Genomic DNA, 17,199 nt, shown 5'->3' with positions numbered 1-17,199 from the left:
ATATTTGAATTGGACATTAACTTTTATTATTCACAAATATATCAATGAATAGAATCTTTTTTATAGGTAAGACATGGGTTGCCTTGGTTGACCATGCAAGTTGAATGTACTCAAATCTGAAATTTTGTTTCACCTTACAACATCATATGGGTATAAGATACAGGGCAAAGAGCAATATTTATATTAGCATGTTTTGTTTTATCCGGAATGTGATTTACCACTGAATAAGTCTCACTAGGCCTAGATTTTAATGGCTTATAGCTTCAAAAACTCAAGAGTTAATGTATCAGCACATATACATTATAGCTTAAATGATCATACATATGGCCAGACAGAAGCGAAGAAATATACAGTATTGCTTGCTTTACTGTAATTGTACATTTGATTACAGAGGCAGCCATCTTTCTCTGTGTATCCGTTTTCTTGAAATACAGCCATAGCGAAATATGAATGCAAATTATGATATGGAGACTAGTTGGCCTACACTAATTTGAAAAGTGAAACCACTGCAGGCAGAAGCACACTCAGTTTGCAGGCAGTGATTGGTTCTGCCCCTCAAGAAATCCTCCACGAGACGACAGATGAAATCGGGTTTTGACGCGTGCCGAGCAGACAGCGTTCCCGACGGCGACCGCACAGGAGACAGGATTTAGTATATCTGGGCTACGTGAAGAAAGGGGAGAAGAGCGCATTGATAGGTGGAGTTTTTTTTTCCGAAAGGCACCGTCTTCATAGCGTTCCCGATCCCACATCCGCCGGGTTTTTCCTCATTTCGGAATGTGCAGCTCGCTCATCAGTGCCAGCAGCCGGTCCTGTGGCAAAGGGGGGGGGGGGGGGGGGGACGAGCGGCGTGTGAATGTCAGGGCTTCGTCGTGATGAATGGAGATTACGCCGGGGATCCTCTCTTTACCTGCTGTGTCAGCTGTTTGCAAAACTTCCTGCAGAAGCGCTGGAGCTCCTCCACGGTTTTCTCTCTCTCTATGAGCTGCAAGGCCTTCTCCTCCACCGCCATCTCCAGGGACTGACAGTTGGTACACTGAGTAAAGAGGAAAAGACACGGCGCACAGCCAAGTGTCAGCTGAAGTTCCTTAAGAGCCAGGCACGCGCTGATTTTCCTTCCAAAAATTCACCTGACATAATTGGTTCAACCTGTCAAGTCGTCATCTGAATCTACAAATACACTTTTTTGAGACTCCCCCACTTCCTATTACACATAGTCAAACACAGTTCATCTGTCAGTTTTAATTTTGTGTTTCTTTATCTGAAATCAAAGTTTCATTTTGATCTGGAGGCCTACTGAAAAATACCACTTCTGGAGCTTTTTGTCTCTTAAGCTGACTCTCTAGAGCAGCGATTTCTCCTCTCAGTGTAGCATTCTCCTTCTGTACCTCTTGAAGTTGCTTCTGACGGTTCCTGACAGTGAGGAAGAGGAGCCAAGAGGCACAGTTCCCCAGTCAATTTCATGTTTAATTAAATGACTTGATGGCTAATATTACATTCCACTTTGCAGTGTCACTGATCTAATGAAAAAAAATAATGGATACCTAGATTTCTCCTGAATGCCATCAGCCATATTTTGCTTCAGCTTGCCAATTTTTTCCTCAAGGAGTATCCTCTCCGACTCCATCTCTGTCTTCAAGTTAGCGAGGGTCTGGTTGTGCTGTGGAAAAAGTTCAAGGGTACTTTCAATGCATAATGTGAGTGTTGCACAGAATTCCAACAGTCCCAATCAACCAGTCAACCTGGATAGATGTTGTGGTGAAATCAGTGTCACTCATAAATCTTACAGCACCTGCAGTTTCAGCTCTCTGATTGTGCATTCATAATTGGCACACAACTCATAGTGCATTTGCAGGGCTGGCATCTCTGTGTCCTCCTGTACGGCTTTAGGCTGACTGTGAACTTTCCTCTGAATTTCCATTTCTCTCCAATACTCTGCATTCTGCACCTGGAGAACATTGGGTAGTGCACAGATACAGACCTTGCACCTTGTTTCAAACTTTTGTTAAACAAACTATTAATACAGTAACCACGGCCCTCCCCACAATAACTCTCAGGGCAGACTACAACTTTTACCTGGTTGGATTTATCATAGACGTATTTCTTGCTCTTAGGTACTTTAGTGGCCAAGCTAGGCCTGGACTCCACCTTCCGGTCACACACAGCATGCCTAGCCTGGTGCCTTGGGACTCCTGTACTAGTCATTTTACACTGTCCAGCTTTTCCCACCACTGTTAAATCACCGTGGTCCAATAATCCGATGGACCCATCCCACGTAACGTTATAATTCTTATTGTTATATCTATCAGACAGCATATCTACTAATCTTGCCCTTCAGAAGTGTTAATGTTTCCAGGAAAAATAAAGCGCGTTTTCACTATCCTTCGTGTTGTCTGCTTGCAATTAGCTTTCTATCTTAAATACCAATTTTGCCTATTTTCAATAGAAAAATAAAATTACTTGCTAATAAGCCCATTTGCGTTAACTGTAGCAGGTCATGACATTTAACTTAAACAGCAGATACTCTGAAGCTAATTATTAGCTAATATTTCCTCATGATTTCAGGTTTGCAAACTACCTAGAAAGCTTCTGGTTATTACTCGAAAATACACTCATCTGCCTGACTCATTAAACTTTCTGTATCAACCTTAAAACTCAGACAATAGCTAGTTTAACATTTGCCAGCAAGATTTCATGTAAAATAATGTTTCAAATGATACAGCCTCTACCGCTGACAGAGCATACTGGTGGCCTTGACCCTTACTTAGGCAAAATATATACGTTAGCTAGAAAGTAGCTAGTTAGCTATCAGTTCTTTATTAGCTAGCTAGCTAGTATCCTGGGTCAAACTAGTAACTACATCTAAGGCAACTTCCAGCAACTTATTTTGGTGTGAACTCCAAATCGATTACATTAGCTATTTATCTGAAAGAAAACCAGAAACCGCTAGCATGCGACATAATAAAACTACGACATTGTAGCTTACTGGCTAGCTATCGGATATATTCAAACAAAACAATCGCTTTCATCACGTTAACGACCGAACACATTGGAGCTACTGTTGCCTAGCAACGGCGACGCCTTGCTGCACCTGCACTGCGGCACCGGAAGGGAACAGGTCGACAGCACCGGCTGCCCTCCCCCGACTCTCTGATTCGGTGACTGGACGTTTTCTTGCGGTGACTAGAGGTTGTCCCATCACGATGTCCTATGATGATTGGGCTGTTTATCAGTCCATCATATCGTCTCATTGTCATGTCAAATTGATTGAATAGTGGGGTGTAGGTGGATAGCCTGGATGCTGCAGAATGCTGGAATGAAAGTGGAGTACTTGAGATGCGAATCTCAAATTCACCAAACTAGAGAAATCGCTAGCTTTGCATCATCTAGCTAAATGCAGTTTTGTTGTATAGAGTTCAGTTATGAACAGTCAGCTAGCTAGTTGGCTATTTAAGTAGCTAGCTAACTAAGGGAATTACTTAAAAAGCTGTATATTTTGTAGTTAGCTATAGTGTTATAAAGCATCATAAAGAAGAGGAGCATCAGCACGAAGATAAATATCCAGGCATAGTTAAGTAAAGGATATGTACTGCGCATGGTTAACCTTAGGTTATCCAAAAATATTTAGATTCCTCTGATCAATCAATATTCAATCTCTGTAATTTTATTGTGTGCATGTTTTTCTTTTTCTGGGGTCGTTCGCCTGGCTGATTAACGATTGCTGAAGAGGCACTTGAGGAATTAACAGGGATTATTTAGATAGCTAGGCTAACTGTTGTGGCTAATACCAGCTACGTTACTTTGTTTCCTGGGACACGCACTGGAACTGGGACAGCACAGCGAATGAGCGACAAAGCTGGCTGGCTAGCAGTACACCAGCAGATTAGATGACCGCAAACCTATGAATGTTATGGTTTACAAATATCGCGACTGATGTGTATAATTATTCATTCAGGATTGTTATAATGTATTCATTACTGTAACTTAGTTTATCTAATGTAAACGGGCACAATAGTTAGGTTACATTTTGTTGTTTGGGCATGTAACGTTACCAAAGCATTGCTGCTACAGGGGATCATGCTCACTTGTTTTACTGAGCTATGATATAATAAATGACCATCTGACAGAAAGGTAAATTCTGGGCGGACACTTTTAAAATGGTATGGTTGTAGAAAGATCGGCATTGGCCGGGTGATGGTTGTTTCAGAGCCAGGTCAAAGCCCGTTCAACTGTGAACCAGAGCAGAAAAATACTGGAATGAATTGCCAGTGAAACATTTTTTTTTACCTATAATATTCCCTTTGGCTACTTGTAAGTGTACAGTGTTGAAAAAAGTACATATGATAGCCTATTCCACGGAAATGAAAATAAAAAAATTAAAAAAAAATTCCTGTGGCAAAATTGTTAATATTGCACAGTACAACTGTGTAGTTCCCATACTCTGAAACGATTGCACTCTGAATATGCATAATCTAATTCGTTTATTTACCATAATTGAAATCCTTATGAAGCAGAGTGAGATTAATGGGGACGGTACATTTCGTGAGAAAAAGCGTTGACAGGTGATTAAAGAAATATCCCCTTACATCTCTCACTGAACTGGTCACTTTTTTCTGATCATAATTGCACCGTTTCCAAAGCATTTCTTGCTCCGGCTGTAAATATTAGAATATTAAAGTTATGTCTCTCTTTGTAGAAATGAGCCGTTTCTGCTCCATCAACAACAATTTTCCGTACGATAACAACATCCTTGTCCTGGACATGGTTTTGAGTTCGCTCTGGGGAGTTGCACAACCGATTGACTGGGAGAACATCTCAAGGCTTGTTCCTGGCTTTACTCCTAAAGAGGTAAAACGCTGCCTTTCTATACCAGATTGCATGAGTGCCGAGTTTCTCTTGACACAAAATCATTAAATATAGTCTAAAATATACTTTTACTTTTATTCATATCACAGAGAATTGTGTCCAAACTGATTCAGAAGGCCATAATTTTAGGCAGCAGTGTAGTATAATGGGAAGGAAACTGGCCTTGTAACCTGAAGGTTTGATTCCCGGGTAGGACACTGCCATTGTACCCTTGAGCAAGGTACTTAACCTGCATTGCTTTAGTATTTATCCAGCTGTAAATGGATGCAATATATAAATGAATGCAATAAATGCTATGTAAAAATTGTGTAAGTTACTCTCGATAAGAGCATCCTGTAATGTAATGTTAATCATACCATTTGGATATAACTAGGGTTGCTACATGCACAAGAACAGAGCAGCCAGAAGCACTTTGCACTACATCAGTGGTATTAAGCACATGGATGCACCCTGTTGACACATTGTTCTTAGTAGTAATAAAAGAAAGCAAGTTGGATGAATTGATAATTGTTAAAAGGGAAATTACTGTAACTGTTACTTTAATTTGTAGACTTAGGTTCAAGTTCTCTTTAAGAATCTTTAAGTAAATGCGTTTCCCACTGGTTTGAGTTCACATTGTTTCAGAGCAGAGTAAGAGATACCATTGAGAGTACATGCCATACAGTTGTCACCATTTAAAAAAATGTTTTACCCAGTGTGCCCGGAGGTTCGAGGAGCTGAAGAGCAATGGGAGCTTCCCCACCATGGACGAGCAGTGCAACTCCCTGACCACCGGGGGCAGCTCGCCCTCAGAGTCGAGCCACGCAGGGTTCTCCGGGGACGCAGGGGATTCGGGGCCCTGTCCCAGCAACATCTCAGTAATGGGTGAGGCTTCTGCGGACCGCTGCTAGCATTGGCATCACCACCACGGGCCGCTGCTAGCATTGGCATCACCACCACGGGCCGCTGCTAGCATTGGCATCACCACCACGGGCCGCTGCTAGCATTGGCATCACCACCACGGGCCGCTGTGCCATTAAACTTAGGAATCCCCTCGATATGCAGGCATGCTGGCCGTACAGGCCCTCCTCTGTAGTTTGTGACAATGGTAACTGGTGACTTCAGGGTCTCCTGCATCTGTCCTCACAACTCCATGGAAAATGGCTCACTTGTGTGCAGCACTTGGGCTGTAGATTTTCTGGCAGCTTTTCTTTAATTTGAGGCCAGTGATCATTATAACACGGTGACTCAAGGGCCTCTTTTTGTCACTGTTAATATTTAAAGTTGACAGCTACACTCTTCCATCTGCCATTTTAGACATTTGACACGTGTTGCACCACAGAAGATGTTGGCAGATTATGATTTCAGATACTTGATAAACAGTGCCTTTGAGTGTTATTTCGGATGTGTCCTTGTAATGTCTTTTTCTGATTGGTCTCAGGTGTGAACGTCACGCACTCTGGTGGAGGTGAGGCAGCGGAGAACGAGAGCGCTGTCGTCGCCAGAGAAGGAGGGTGCGTCGACAGCACGAAAGGGTACAAACGCACCCGAAACCATTCAACCGTAATGTAGAAAACTCTCATTCAGTGAATGTACTGGGTCACTACCGTAAGAGTTTACTTCCACCTCTTTTATCAGCGGTTAATACCATTGAAACTGCGCTTATTTGTACTAAAATCGATTTGTCACCTTTTTTCATTCGGTATTTTACAGTTGTTTTCTGACTTAGCATTACAGGTTATTACCGTGTCCAATTTTTTATCCTCCCAATAACTAAGTCTGACTCATTCTTTCCCCTTTTGATAGTCCCAACATGGTGATCCATGTCTGCGACGAGCCAAAGGACCAAAGAAGGGACTTCCTGTGTCCACGGGACCTGCTTGTGACTGAGATGAAGTACTTTGCGGCCTACCTGTCTGTGGACGCCCAGCGTTGGGAGGAAGTGGACATCTCGGTTCACTGCGACGTCCAGATCTTCGACTGGCTCATGAACTACGTCAAGAGAAATGCGGAAACCGAGGAGGGGAGCGACAGACCCAAGCTCGGTAAGGGCCTCCCGGCCTCTCTGCGCTTAAATTTATCACGTGACCGTCCCTGACGTTGAGCCGTACGCGCTCAGACCGTCACTCGCGGGTGTTCTTCGGTGGCGCGTCGTTCTCTCTTCTCGTCCTATTCTGTGGTGAGTGGTTGTGCGTCGGCAGTTGTTCCTGGCAGCGTGTTACGGTGTTACGTGGTGTGTGTTTGTTGGTTTCAGAACCCAGCAATGTGGTCTCAATCCTGATCTCCTCCGAGTTCTTGAAGATGGATTCATTAGTAAGTGTTGTGCTGTGAGCTGGGGGCGAGCGTGTTGTCTGTACTCTGGCATGACGCATGCATGGGGGTTTTATCGTGAACGTTTCAGTGTAAAGTTCTCCTGTTTACTCACAAGAGGCAGGACGTTGTCCTAACGTAGGCCACAGCTGCTAGAATGGCTAGTCATGTTGTGTTTTTTTGAGTCGAGGCTCTGATCTTTATGAAATGGCGAGTGAAGAGCACACACACTAGTCCTGATTCACAGTCTGTTCTGTGTGTGTTTGGGTTTCCTCAGGTGGAAGAGTGTATACAGTTCTGTCACAAGAACATGAGTGCCATTGTGGTGACACCGTGCAACATGAACTGCATCAACAACAACCTGGCAACTCGCATCGCTGACCTCTTCACTCACAACGAGGCAGACGATATCAAGGACAAAAAGGACAAGTTCAAAAGGTAGCAAGCAAGTACATTCATCTAGTCCAGTTTCTGTTTTGCCACGTATAGTTTCCATTGATTAATCATGTGGTTAGACTGCCGGGTTAATCGCTGCACTCTTCACTAGTGGCAGCCTTTGCACACAGATGGTACTGTATGGATGTGATCAAAGTTGTTCATCTCTGGTAATTAGGCTTTCCGTTTCCACTGATGTACGCGAGACTCAGTTGTCTCAATGGGAAAGACTTTGCTCTAAAGTGTCATCTAGTTTATTCCTATTTTCCAAGTGAATCGTTGTGGTGTTATTTCCTCCTAGCAAATTATTTCAGAAGAAAATAGAGAGGCTTTTTGACCCGGATTACAAGAATCGCGATTCGCCCGGGAATGCCGCGACCCTATACAGGTGAGTGAGATCGCGGGTTTGAAATTAATGAGCGCCCATTTCATGTGTCCAACTGACTGCACGCGCTTGCCTTCGCAGGTGTGGTCTGTGCAATAAAGTTTTGACCAAAGAGACGGAAAGGAAAATCTCCTGCATCCCAGGGAAAATTAACATCGACCTTCATGGAAACATCATATACACTCACACCAGGTACTGTCTCCAGTGTGCGAAAACCCCACCATAGGGAAGAACTCTATTAATTCCTGAGATATTGAATTATTATGGAGTGTTACAAATATTACTGAGGCCTAGGTGGTTACTCTGACAAATACGTGCACAGAAAATGCGTTGAATAAAATTGAATTTAATTAGTTTATTCAATGTTTTGCCCTTTTTTTCTTTTCTTTATTCGCTATGAAGGCATAAGAACTGGGATGTCCATGACTACCTGAACAGCCTCTATGAAGAGCTCAAATCCTGGACCCTGGTCTACTGGAGGATCTGGGGAACCATAAACTCCCTCACGTGCTCTTGCTGTGGACAGGTGGGCAGAGTGATGCGCGGGAAACTAGCGGAAGTTTGATTTAGTCGATGAGTTCTACTTGTGCAGACCTGTACCTAACCTCTAACCTGTCAGTACACCCTTAGCTGGATGTCCTGAAGCGTGGTGGTGCCATGATCAGAAATGAGAATCAATTTGAAGTGAAGCTCATTTGTCTCCCATTTCTGTGGGATAAATAAGTATGTGGCAGTGTAGCCTAATGTCTGGTCTGAATAACTGATTAAATTTATTTGATTGATTTTGATTGCTTAGCTAATTGAGAAATTTACTCAGCGGCTTGGTCGGGTACGGGGGCGGGGTTGAAGATGGAGGAGGAGACTTCTTTGGTTGTAAACACATATAGTATGCCTTTAAGGCCAGAAATCGGCATGAAAACAAGAAACAGCTGCGGCTTAGCCCACCTCTGCTGTGTTTATGAGAAGCGATAAATGCGTGTATAAATGAACCTATGAGTTTTGAAGGTAATGTTCTTGTATATAGTACAAAGGTGATGTATCTCGTATGTATTATATATTATTGAATAAAGATGTGAGTGAAATTGGGATTTTAAAGCGAAGTTAAGAAATATAGCTTTTGTTCTTGGTAGGTGTTTGTATGCTCAGAGCTGGCACAGTGCAGATACCACCCTGAAGAGGTGCTTTATTCTGGCATGGAGACAGAGCTGGGCTGTCATGGGACGGGACTGTACCCCTGCTGCAGCCAGAGGGTGCTGCGTTTCGACCCCGCCTGCGTGCCCAAGGTGAGGGGGCGCGCACGAGACTCTCACTTATCTCACGTATGGACACAGCACCTCAACACACGCTTACAGCTCCATCACTTTAGCTGTGAAGGTAGCAAATCTTGAGAATGTAATGAGTTGTAATGTGTGTGTGTGTGTGCTTGTGTCTGAAGGGCTGTAAGGTAAAGGACCACTTGGTGAGCCCAGCAGACAGTGGAGGGTGTGAGGACCCCCAACTGAGCTCGGCTCAGACCAGGCTGCTGAACGACCTGCTGCTGCACAGAGACGCTGTGTGTGTGCCCGTCGGACCCCTGCCAGAGGGGTAAGAGAGCAGCCTGCCGTCACCACACCCGGCTCCCCCACAGAGCCTCAACGACTCAGCCGCACTTAGCTCACACGTCACTGCTACAGTCTGCCACTGCGGGCCAGCGTGCCTTCTTCATGATCGGTTATGACGGGCAGTACTCTTCCACCGGTCCAAGGCTCGGTCAATGTGTGTCACCATGGTGACCCCTGCGTGTTGTTTGGGGGGGGGGACAGGAACTCAGAGGCGTCTGTGGGAAACGGGCGCCCCCAAGACTGTGACATTCTGCTGGATCCGGGAGTCCTGGGGTCACAGAAACCATGCGAGGTCACTCCCGTGAGTTCACGTCGCGTTACTGTGTGTGGTAAAAGGACACGCACCCCTCACGTGTAAATTACACACGCATGTATTACATATTGTGTGGCATATACACTGCTAAACTGATGACATGGATATGGACAATATCATGGATAAGCTGAGTAGTTGTTATCTGAGTATACAGGATTTTTCCTGCATGGAGAAGTTTTTCAAAAAGCAAAATTAGTGAGCACCAAAGCGGAAAAAAAGGGAAAACAGGAAATTCAATGCAAACAATGTGGGGTGACCCTACATGCAACCGTGAGTGCTAGTCCAATGATGGAGAGAGCACCCAAGACCTTTTCATGCCAGGAAAAGCCCTGTTACATAATGAAAATTGTGAGATGTCTTCATAATTTACTTGTTTCTCTCTTGTTTTTTTGCAGTTCTCACTGTTGAGAAATTGGGGTCTTCAGCTGGTATGATTCATGTTATAATATAACAAACTAAATTATGCACATGCATGTTCACTGGCTTTCACAGTTAATTATCTCCACGTATAGAAATGCTTACCTGTACTGGGCAGGGTTTTTAGCTGAGCTGCACAGGTCAGATTTGGCTTGTGCCAGTACATCATTTTACATTCTGAGCAGCAGTTTCTCTTTCTTTGAGGTCTATGAAGTTGTAGCTGTGTGGATTTGTATGATCTTTCTGGTTATGAGTCCAGCAGAGGGCCTGACAGGTTATCTGTGTCTTCCTGAAGAGACAGCAGGCCCTGTTATCTGAGGATGAGGAGTACACCACGGGCTCAGAGGTGACTGAAGATGAGGTCGGAGATGAGGAGGAAGTCGCCAAGAAGCAAGGTCAAGGGTCAAGGGTCCAGTTTGTTCTGAAGTGCAACGATTTATTGTGCCTCTATGCTGTTTCAGGTTTACTTCTTAAATATGGCAGTTTTAATTAAACACATTCACAAGGCACAGCACAGCCAACCACATTCACTTGAGATACGGTTTGTCCAATTCCAAACTAAATGAAAAAATATTGGAGGAACTGTCTTTCTTTTTAACTTTGCTGATCTTTACCTGATTTTTAAATTTTAATATAATGTCATTGTAATTCCTGTCATATATCTGAATATTGCAGTGAGCCTTTTGTAAGGGTGTCCTCCTGTACAATCATTACAGGTGCGAAGAAAGCCAAAAAATCGAAAAGACCCCTGAAGAGGCAGGTGTCATCCCCAAATTTTCAGAGGAAAGAGAAGACAACGGAGAAGGTGACCGATCGTGTGTTCCCTGTGTCTGAGGGCTTATAATTTGTGGATTAGATGACCCTTACGTCATGTGGATGGGCTGTAGTGGTGTCACAGTGAGAGAGGAGGAGCCGTGCAGATTAGCATAGCATCCGCTTAGGAACGATTAGAAGAGAAATCCCCATTCAAGCAGGCTGTGAAGAGGACTACTTGCATGTTAATGTTACAGTGAGCTTGTCTGCGCTTGTGTGCTTACAGGCACCCACCCGAGACGCCTCTGCGTTCACGTGAGTTCATCTGCCCGTCTGCCACTTCGGCCCCGCCCACGTCTGCATTCTCCAAACTTACTGCTTCATCTGTTTAAGTGCCCTCTTGGCCGTCCGGCTGTGCTTCATCCGCTCTGTTGTTCCATCATGAGAGCGTGAGCAGAATCAGCAACGAGCCAATCAGCACATGACTCATTCCCGCTTCCGTCAAACTCAGTTTCAAACAGTATAGAGATGCACTCTGTGATGAATCTATGATTTAATTACAAATAGAGAGCATGCCTTAGTGCACCACTAGGAAAAGTAAAACCTTCTTTATTTATGAATGCGTTTCTTCCATTGGGGATTCGCAACAAGATTTGGTGCTGCAGGTTAAGTGTTTTATATACATTGTGACAATCAGGTTCCTTTTTTAGATTACTAATGAGTGTTTTATCCCCAAAGAGTGAGCCTTCAAAAGAGTAAATGGGACAGCTCACGCTCCATGCGCTACAACCAGGACGCCCAAAGAGAAGAAGGTACGATCACATCACACGTCCCAGTCACGTGGATATACTTACGCACAGTATGAGCTCATTAACTTGTTACCGTCTCCAACTCTGAATCATGTTTATTTGTGTGTGTGTGGTGTGTGTGTGTGTGTGTGTGTGTGTGTGTGTCTTTCTGTCTGTCTGTCTTTCCCCAGATCAGCGACGGATGGTTGAAATAATCGGCCACCTCACAAAAATGAGATTTGGGGATGTGGACCAGAGCCGGTGGAAGGACACGACAGAAGTAGGTCTGAGGTGAAGCCAGAGCTCACGGGCGGTCGCCTGGAAACACAGTGCGTCTGATTCCACCGAGAAACCCGCCACGCGTTCAGACTGCGTTTCTCAGTGAAATATGACTGACTGCACTACTGCGTTCGGTTTTGGCTCCTGCCCGTGTTTTCGACATTTCCCCAAGCTTTTTGTTAACGTACCAGCTGTTGGGTTTTCAGTTTTCATGAGTGTCTGCGCAACGATTTATTCAGTGAAGGGGTTTTTATTGCAGCACGCGGGAGGAATCTACGCGAGACTGGAGACGCAGTTCAGGGCCTCCTATCAGAACTCCAGCCGACAGAACAACAGCTCAGAGAAGACCAGCAGGTAGACCCTGCCTGCGCTTTACCGCTTATTCAAATCCTCGTATCCTGATCGCTAGCCTGGTGAATTAAATAAGAGTTGAAGTGCCATTGAGTACGATCCCTCTCTCTGTCTCCAGAGCCAAGGCACGCCTCACACAGGCTCGGCCAACCTAGAGGCTGCGGAGGAGAAGAGGAAGGGAGAAAAGAAGGAGAAAAACGGGTGGGGAAAACGAGCACGTTGATTGCACTGTGAAGCCATTCCCAGATCGGCGCCTGAAGCCCTTTCTGACCAGAAGCCCCTCCCCTTGCCTGCTCTTCTCCACCCCCCCCCCCCCCTCCATCCCACACCCCCCAGCTCAGGGCCCTGCATCAGCTTTAGCCCCACCCGGCACGACTCAGGTGACATGAAATCACCTCCACCTTACCTCCGTCAGCTGCCAGCTCAGTTACCGTACAGCTGAGCAAACCTGCGTTATACGTGAGCTCCCTATGAAGATACTCATATAGCCCAGCTACTAACTTCTGCAGAGCTACAATATATTCCGCCTGGGCCAATCTGAAGTTAACTTAAAAGTGCAAAACTTTGGGATCCCTGCTTCTAATTTTAATCTTATTTATTCTCTTATTCATATTTATTCTTTATTAACACTTAGGGATTTTGTTTCCTATAGCATTCTACATGCTCCAGTAAGTTCCTAGCAGGACTAACAGTTTTACCCTTAGACTATTTAAATGCCAACGACAGATTACGTATTGACCTGAAGTTATTATTATATGAATAATACTTCTTTACGGCTACAGCAACAGTATTTAACGTACGCAACGTAATGCACTCAAATTGCACTAACAGTATGATGAATAAAACTCCAAGTATGTGAACAGCAAGCTTGTGTATATTGGGTCTTGTTTGTAGTATATTCATTTTATTTTATAGGGAACATGAAATCAAGTTGTTTTGCCAGATACCCTCTAACAGTGCTTTAATTTGCATATGAGTTGAACATTAAGACTGATTTCTTTTCAGATAGATTGAAGTTGACAGGCTATTCTGATACTATGCATACATTTTCGTTCATGACAGGGCCAAAGTCAGGTCCAAATTTTAGAGCAAACTTCTTTAAGACTGTGTATGAAGATTGTTGAATTGGGGGACCGGCCAATACGCTGCGTCCAGTTCTTAGCTGGCCTGCTTGGTTTGCAATGGTGAGCAACCAATCGTATGAGCGGAACTATCGTCCTTCAGACGCTGTCAGTTCCAGTGAACATTTTGTTATATTTTTGTAATCTAAATAAACATGTAATGGCTTGAAGGGTGGAAGTGGCCTATTAAACAGGCAAGCAAGGCTTATTTTTAGCAGTGAGTGACACATTAAACTAAAAAAACACCGGACATGTCAACTATTTTAAGCTTTTAGAAGGTGGCACACAGTAGTATATGCTGGTCACCATACCATAGATAATAAATTCATATCTTTCAATGACAGCAGATTGATAGGCTGGGGCAGTCTGGGAAGATGTATTCTGCAGAAAGAAAATTGGCTTGCTCCGACAGTTTAAGTCTTGTCCATCAACGCTGGTAATGAGGTCTGCTCTGTTGGGGGTGGGGGGGTCAGAGCGGTTAGCGCTATTAGCATCACTGCATGTGGCTGTGGAGACCGATGCAGGATTCTATCATGTAGGCCTTTTGGGTGGGCATAATACTAGCTAGGAATGCATCCTAGATTATCAAATCCAAGGAAGGTGTTTCTTTAATTACATTTTTGTTTAAACTCACTCCTAACATTGCATCACTTCTACATTCTATTAAAGCATCCAGTTCATTGCAGTCTCACTGAGAGCCTGTTACTGTGGAGCAGTCCAGGTTTGTTGATGATGAACTGAATAACGAAACGTGACTGGCTTTAGACGAGCTGAGTGACCTCATTTCTTTGCAGCCTCTTTTAAAACCCTTTGAGGCAAATTCACGGAATAGTTCTAAGTGTATCCATGGGGAAATGAGATGTATGATGTAGGAAAAGTAACTGAGGAGTACAACAGCCCCCGTGCACATAGAGAAGGAAGTCTTGTAGCTCCTCATTCAAGAAAGGCTCAAAGACCTGCTAGTGTTCTTTCCTGGCACCTTGCTTGGATGTCTTGAATCGTGAGAACTCACTGGAATTCAAGTTCTCATGTTATACAGTAGGTGGCAGCATTGATCATGCCTGCGTGCTCAGGAAACATTTCCTAACTCTGCATCTAAACTGTGACAAGAAAATGTGGCATAAAATTAACCGCTTTGTGGTATAACCCAAATCATTTTTGCAAGGACTTAAACAACATGATACAAATTAATGGCTATAATTGTATCAGGAGTCTCATGGAGTTGCAATAGTAAATTCAATATTAAACACAGTTGGATAACGTCAGCTCGGTACGACAACATTAACAACACACACGTGTGAGTGTATTCTAAGGTCCATCATGGACAAAACAAGGAGGGTGGAACCGAGGTGGATACTGTCTAATCCTGGGGGGTGGGCAAGTTCCTCAAAGTTATGGCCAGAAAAAGTGCGAGATCCACAGACTCAACTGGAGCGTCTTTATAGAGGGCGGAGGCTCGGACAAGCATACTCACAACAACACTGAAAGAATCCACAAAACTGCTTAGGAGGCTACACCGTTTCCACAGATGCTATCCGGAGAAGTCTGAATGAACGAGACTCCAGGAAACGTGCATCCAGGAAAGCGAGACGATACATAAGCAATGCCAGAGGCACTTTCCCCTGCTGAGGAGGTTGGTCCGTATCCAGCCCAAGATGGATGGCATCAAGTTATACTTTTGGCAACGATTCAATTAGATGTAGCAGATGCATCTTCATTTGATTAATTGCGGTGGGGTAAGCTTGTCCTCCATATCTGATTGATGGAATTGTGTCAGTGGAACACATACAAATATATCTTCATTTTATGCCTTTTAAATGACAATTTGTTCAGAGCGAATATGACACACATAAAATACATTTAATAAACTGAACTATTAACATTAAGACATTTTACTTTTACTTTAAACTTACCACTATAAAACTGAGTATTCATTAAGGGTTTATACATAATATGCATTGTATAAATCTTAATTATCTTGATTACGTTAGGAGAAAATGTTGTTCCAGAATGTTCTTTACCAGCATTTCAGACTGTTCTACAAAAAAGTTTTGCTTACATACAAATATCTGGGGGGGGGCGGGCGGCGCAGTGGAGCTTAATGTTTAGGGAACTGGCTGACCTTGCACCTCAAAGGTTATGAGTTTGACTCTCAGCTGGGGCTCTGTGGTTTTACCCTTGAGCTGGGTACTTGACCTGAATTGTTTCAGTAAATATCCAGCTGTATGAATGGAACTCATGTAAAAATACAGTAAGTGTAAATCCCGCTGGAAAACATACTAAATGCCCAAATATAATTTTTTTTTTAAATGGAACAAACCCCACTAATACAAGCTTGGTGATAAATGTAAAATAGAAAATAGAAAAAAGAAGAAAAAAATTATTTTTTTTTTTAAATGAAAGCCTGTAACTGTCAGATGAATGTCTCTGGCCTGACTGGACATCCTCCTCGCCCCCTATACTGCCGACCAACTGGAACTCTGATGTCAACATGTCACCACTGTCCAGGCCTTTCAATCTCTTCACTGGTTTTCTAAATCAGAAATATTGCCATTTTAAATGGAAATACAGGTATAATGAGTTGCAGTTCGAACAGTTTCTTGAAAAGGCATTTACAGCACACTCTCTCTCCCCAGGGCACGGGCATAAGCTGCATTATATTACACATTCAGTGCTGAACAATATTGCACAGGGTCTTGCCAGTCACACTGAGCCTGGTTTCACAGAGCAAAAATGTGACAAAACAATATTTTTACAAAATATACATCAGACAGAAACACAACACTGAAAATGATTAGGCTTTTCACACACCCAAACACACATCTCTGATATGACGATGTCTAACAGTGAAAGCTTTAGTCCACGATCATGTCCAAATACATACGTGACTGGCGTGCACCATCAGATCTATTTTTAGAAAGCGAGTCGAGGCCAGGCTGGCGAGCGTCCAGCGTTTCTGCGGTCAGTTCCGCAGCGCCTCGGTGATCCCGTCCCCTCAGAGCGTCTGTCACACGCAGCTCGTGTTTCTGCCAGAGAGCCCGCGTCCCTGGAGTGGGTTTAGCGCCCGCTTCAGCCCGAGCCACGCGGTAATCGGAGCTGACCGCACACGGCCTGCGTTTGGGGCTCGGGACTGAAAACTGCACGCTCGGTCCAACTAGGCCGACTTAGTCCCACTCGCCATTTCGCAGCTGTACAAAGAACTTCTCTCTCAAGGGATGTGCGCGGGTTTTGTCAGACCAAATGTGCTCCATCTTTTATTCTTTTCTTCTTAAGCTGAACACCCCAAAAAATAAAAACAACCAGGAGAGAGAAAACTACGAGTTTCAGCCATGGTTTCCAAAACACAAACAGTAGTTACTAGTCCTAATGAGAGGTTTGTCCTAACGCCCCCATGGAACAGGAGGCAGGTGGTAGCACAGCTCGGCTAAAAACAGTCGCACACACAGATTTGATCACAATTTATGCTTATGCTAACCGATGCGATACGGTCGTATGATAACATTTAGGATGAAATCCAGGCAGATTCTTTGCGTGAGGCCCCTGTAGTGGACGAGGTAGGACTGCAGGGTTACTGGTTTTCTAAGAGGTACAGGACAATAGT

The 17,199-nt window shown here is 44.0% G+C and overlaps 2 protein-coding genes across 6 annotated transcripts; one reads left to right on the top strand and one right to left on the bottom strand.

Annotated features, from left to right (window-relative positions):
- On the bottom strand, positions 1 to 3,189 carry LOC135244531 (uncharacterized). Of its 4 annotated transcripts, none has more exons than XM_064316884.1 (6): positions 2,077 to 3,156; positions 1,793 to 1,948; positions 1,545 to 1,660; positions 1,308 to 1,413; positions 911 to 1,036; positions 1 to 812 (listed from the first exon to the last, which is right to left on the bottom strand). In XM_064316884.1, the coding sequence occupies exons 1-6, from the start codon at positions 2,314 to 2,316 to the stop codon at positions 768 to 770; spliced, it is 789 nt and encodes a 262-aa protein (XP_064172954.1). In that variant the 5' UTR covers positions 2,317 to 3,156; the 3' UTR covers positions 1 to 767. The 4 variants fall into 4 exon arrangements, 3 of the variants coding, with proteins under 3 accessions (XP_064172954.1, XP_064172955.1, XP_064172956.1); XM_064316885.1 differs by having other exon boundaries at positions 1,389 to 1,413; XR_010326993.1 differs by lacking the exon at positions 1,308 to 1,413 and having other exon boundaries at positions 2,077 to 3,151.
- Positions 3,190 to 3,259: 70 nt separating this feature from the next.
- On the top strand, positions 3,260 to 13,343 carry sanbr (SANT and BTB domain regulator of CSR). Of its 2 annotated transcripts, none has more exons than XM_064316882.1 (21): positions 3,260 to 3,570; positions 4,697 to 4,848; positions 5,562 to 5,730; positions 6,287 to 6,359; positions 6,652 to 6,890; positions 7,100 to 7,158; positions 7,433 to 7,593; positions 7,892 to 7,978; positions 8,057 to 8,167; positions 8,378 to 8,501; positions 9,106 to 9,258; positions 9,411 to 9,559; positions 9,778 to 9,877; positions 10,285 to 10,317; positions 10,602 to 10,701; positions 11,023 to 11,111; positions 11,346 to 11,374; positions 11,798 to 11,871; positions 12,039 to 12,127; positions 12,371 to 12,480; positions 12,596 to 13,343. In XM_064316882.1, exons 2-21 carry the CDS (start codon positions 4,699 to 4,701, stop codon positions 12,630 to 12,632), a joined length of 2,136 nt encoding a protein of 711 aa, XP_064172952.1. In that variant the 5' UTR covers positions 3,260 to 3,570; positions 4,697 to 4,698; the 3' UTR covers positions 12,633 to 13,343. The 2 variants fall into 2 exon arrangements, with proteins under 2 accessions (XP_064172952.1, XP_064172950.1); XM_064316880.1 differs by having other exon boundaries at positions 3,261 to 3,570; positions 6,287 to 6,380; positions 12,386 to 12,480.
- Positions 13,344 to 17,199: the final 3,856 nt, after the last annotated feature.

This window comes from Anguilla rostrata, chromosome 18, assembly GCF_018555375.3.
Source record: "Anguilla rostrata isolate EN2019 chromosome 18, ASM1855537v3, whole genome shotgun sequence".
NCBI classification, from domain to species: domain Eukaryota; kingdom Metazoa; phylum Chordata; class Actinopteri; order Anguilliformes; family Anguillidae; genus Anguilla; species Anguilla rostrata.
This window is presented reverse-complemented; position numbering and strand designations above follow the sequence as displayed.

Excerpts from the sequence above, each read along its gene's own strand:
- LOC135244531 (XM_064316884.1), bottom strand. The coding sequence starts at position 2,316 with ATGCTGTCTGATAGATATAACAATAAGAATTATAACGTTACGTGGGAT. Across the intron at positions 1,414-1,544 it reads GGCATTCAGGAGAAATCTAG|GAACCGTCAGAAGCAACTTC; the intron begins GTATCCATTATT and ends CCTCACTGTCAG. Across the intron at positions 1,037-1,307 it reads GACAAAAAGCTCCAGAAGTG|TGTACCAACTGTCAGTCCCT; the intron begins GTATTTTTCAGT and ends CTCTTTACTCAG.
- sanbr (XM_064316880.1), top strand. The coding sequence starts at position 4,699 with ATGAGCCGTTTCTGCTCCATCAACAACAATTTTCCGTACGATAACAAC. Across the intron at positions 7,594-7,891 it reads AAAAAGGACAAGTTCAAAAG|CAAATTATTTCAGAAGAAAA; the intron begins GTAGCAAGCAAG and ends ATTTCCTCCTAG. Across the intron at positions 12,128-12,385 it reads GGTGGAAGGACACGACAGAA|CACGCGGGAGGAATCTACGC; the intron begins GTAGGTCTGAGG and ends TTTTTATTGCAG.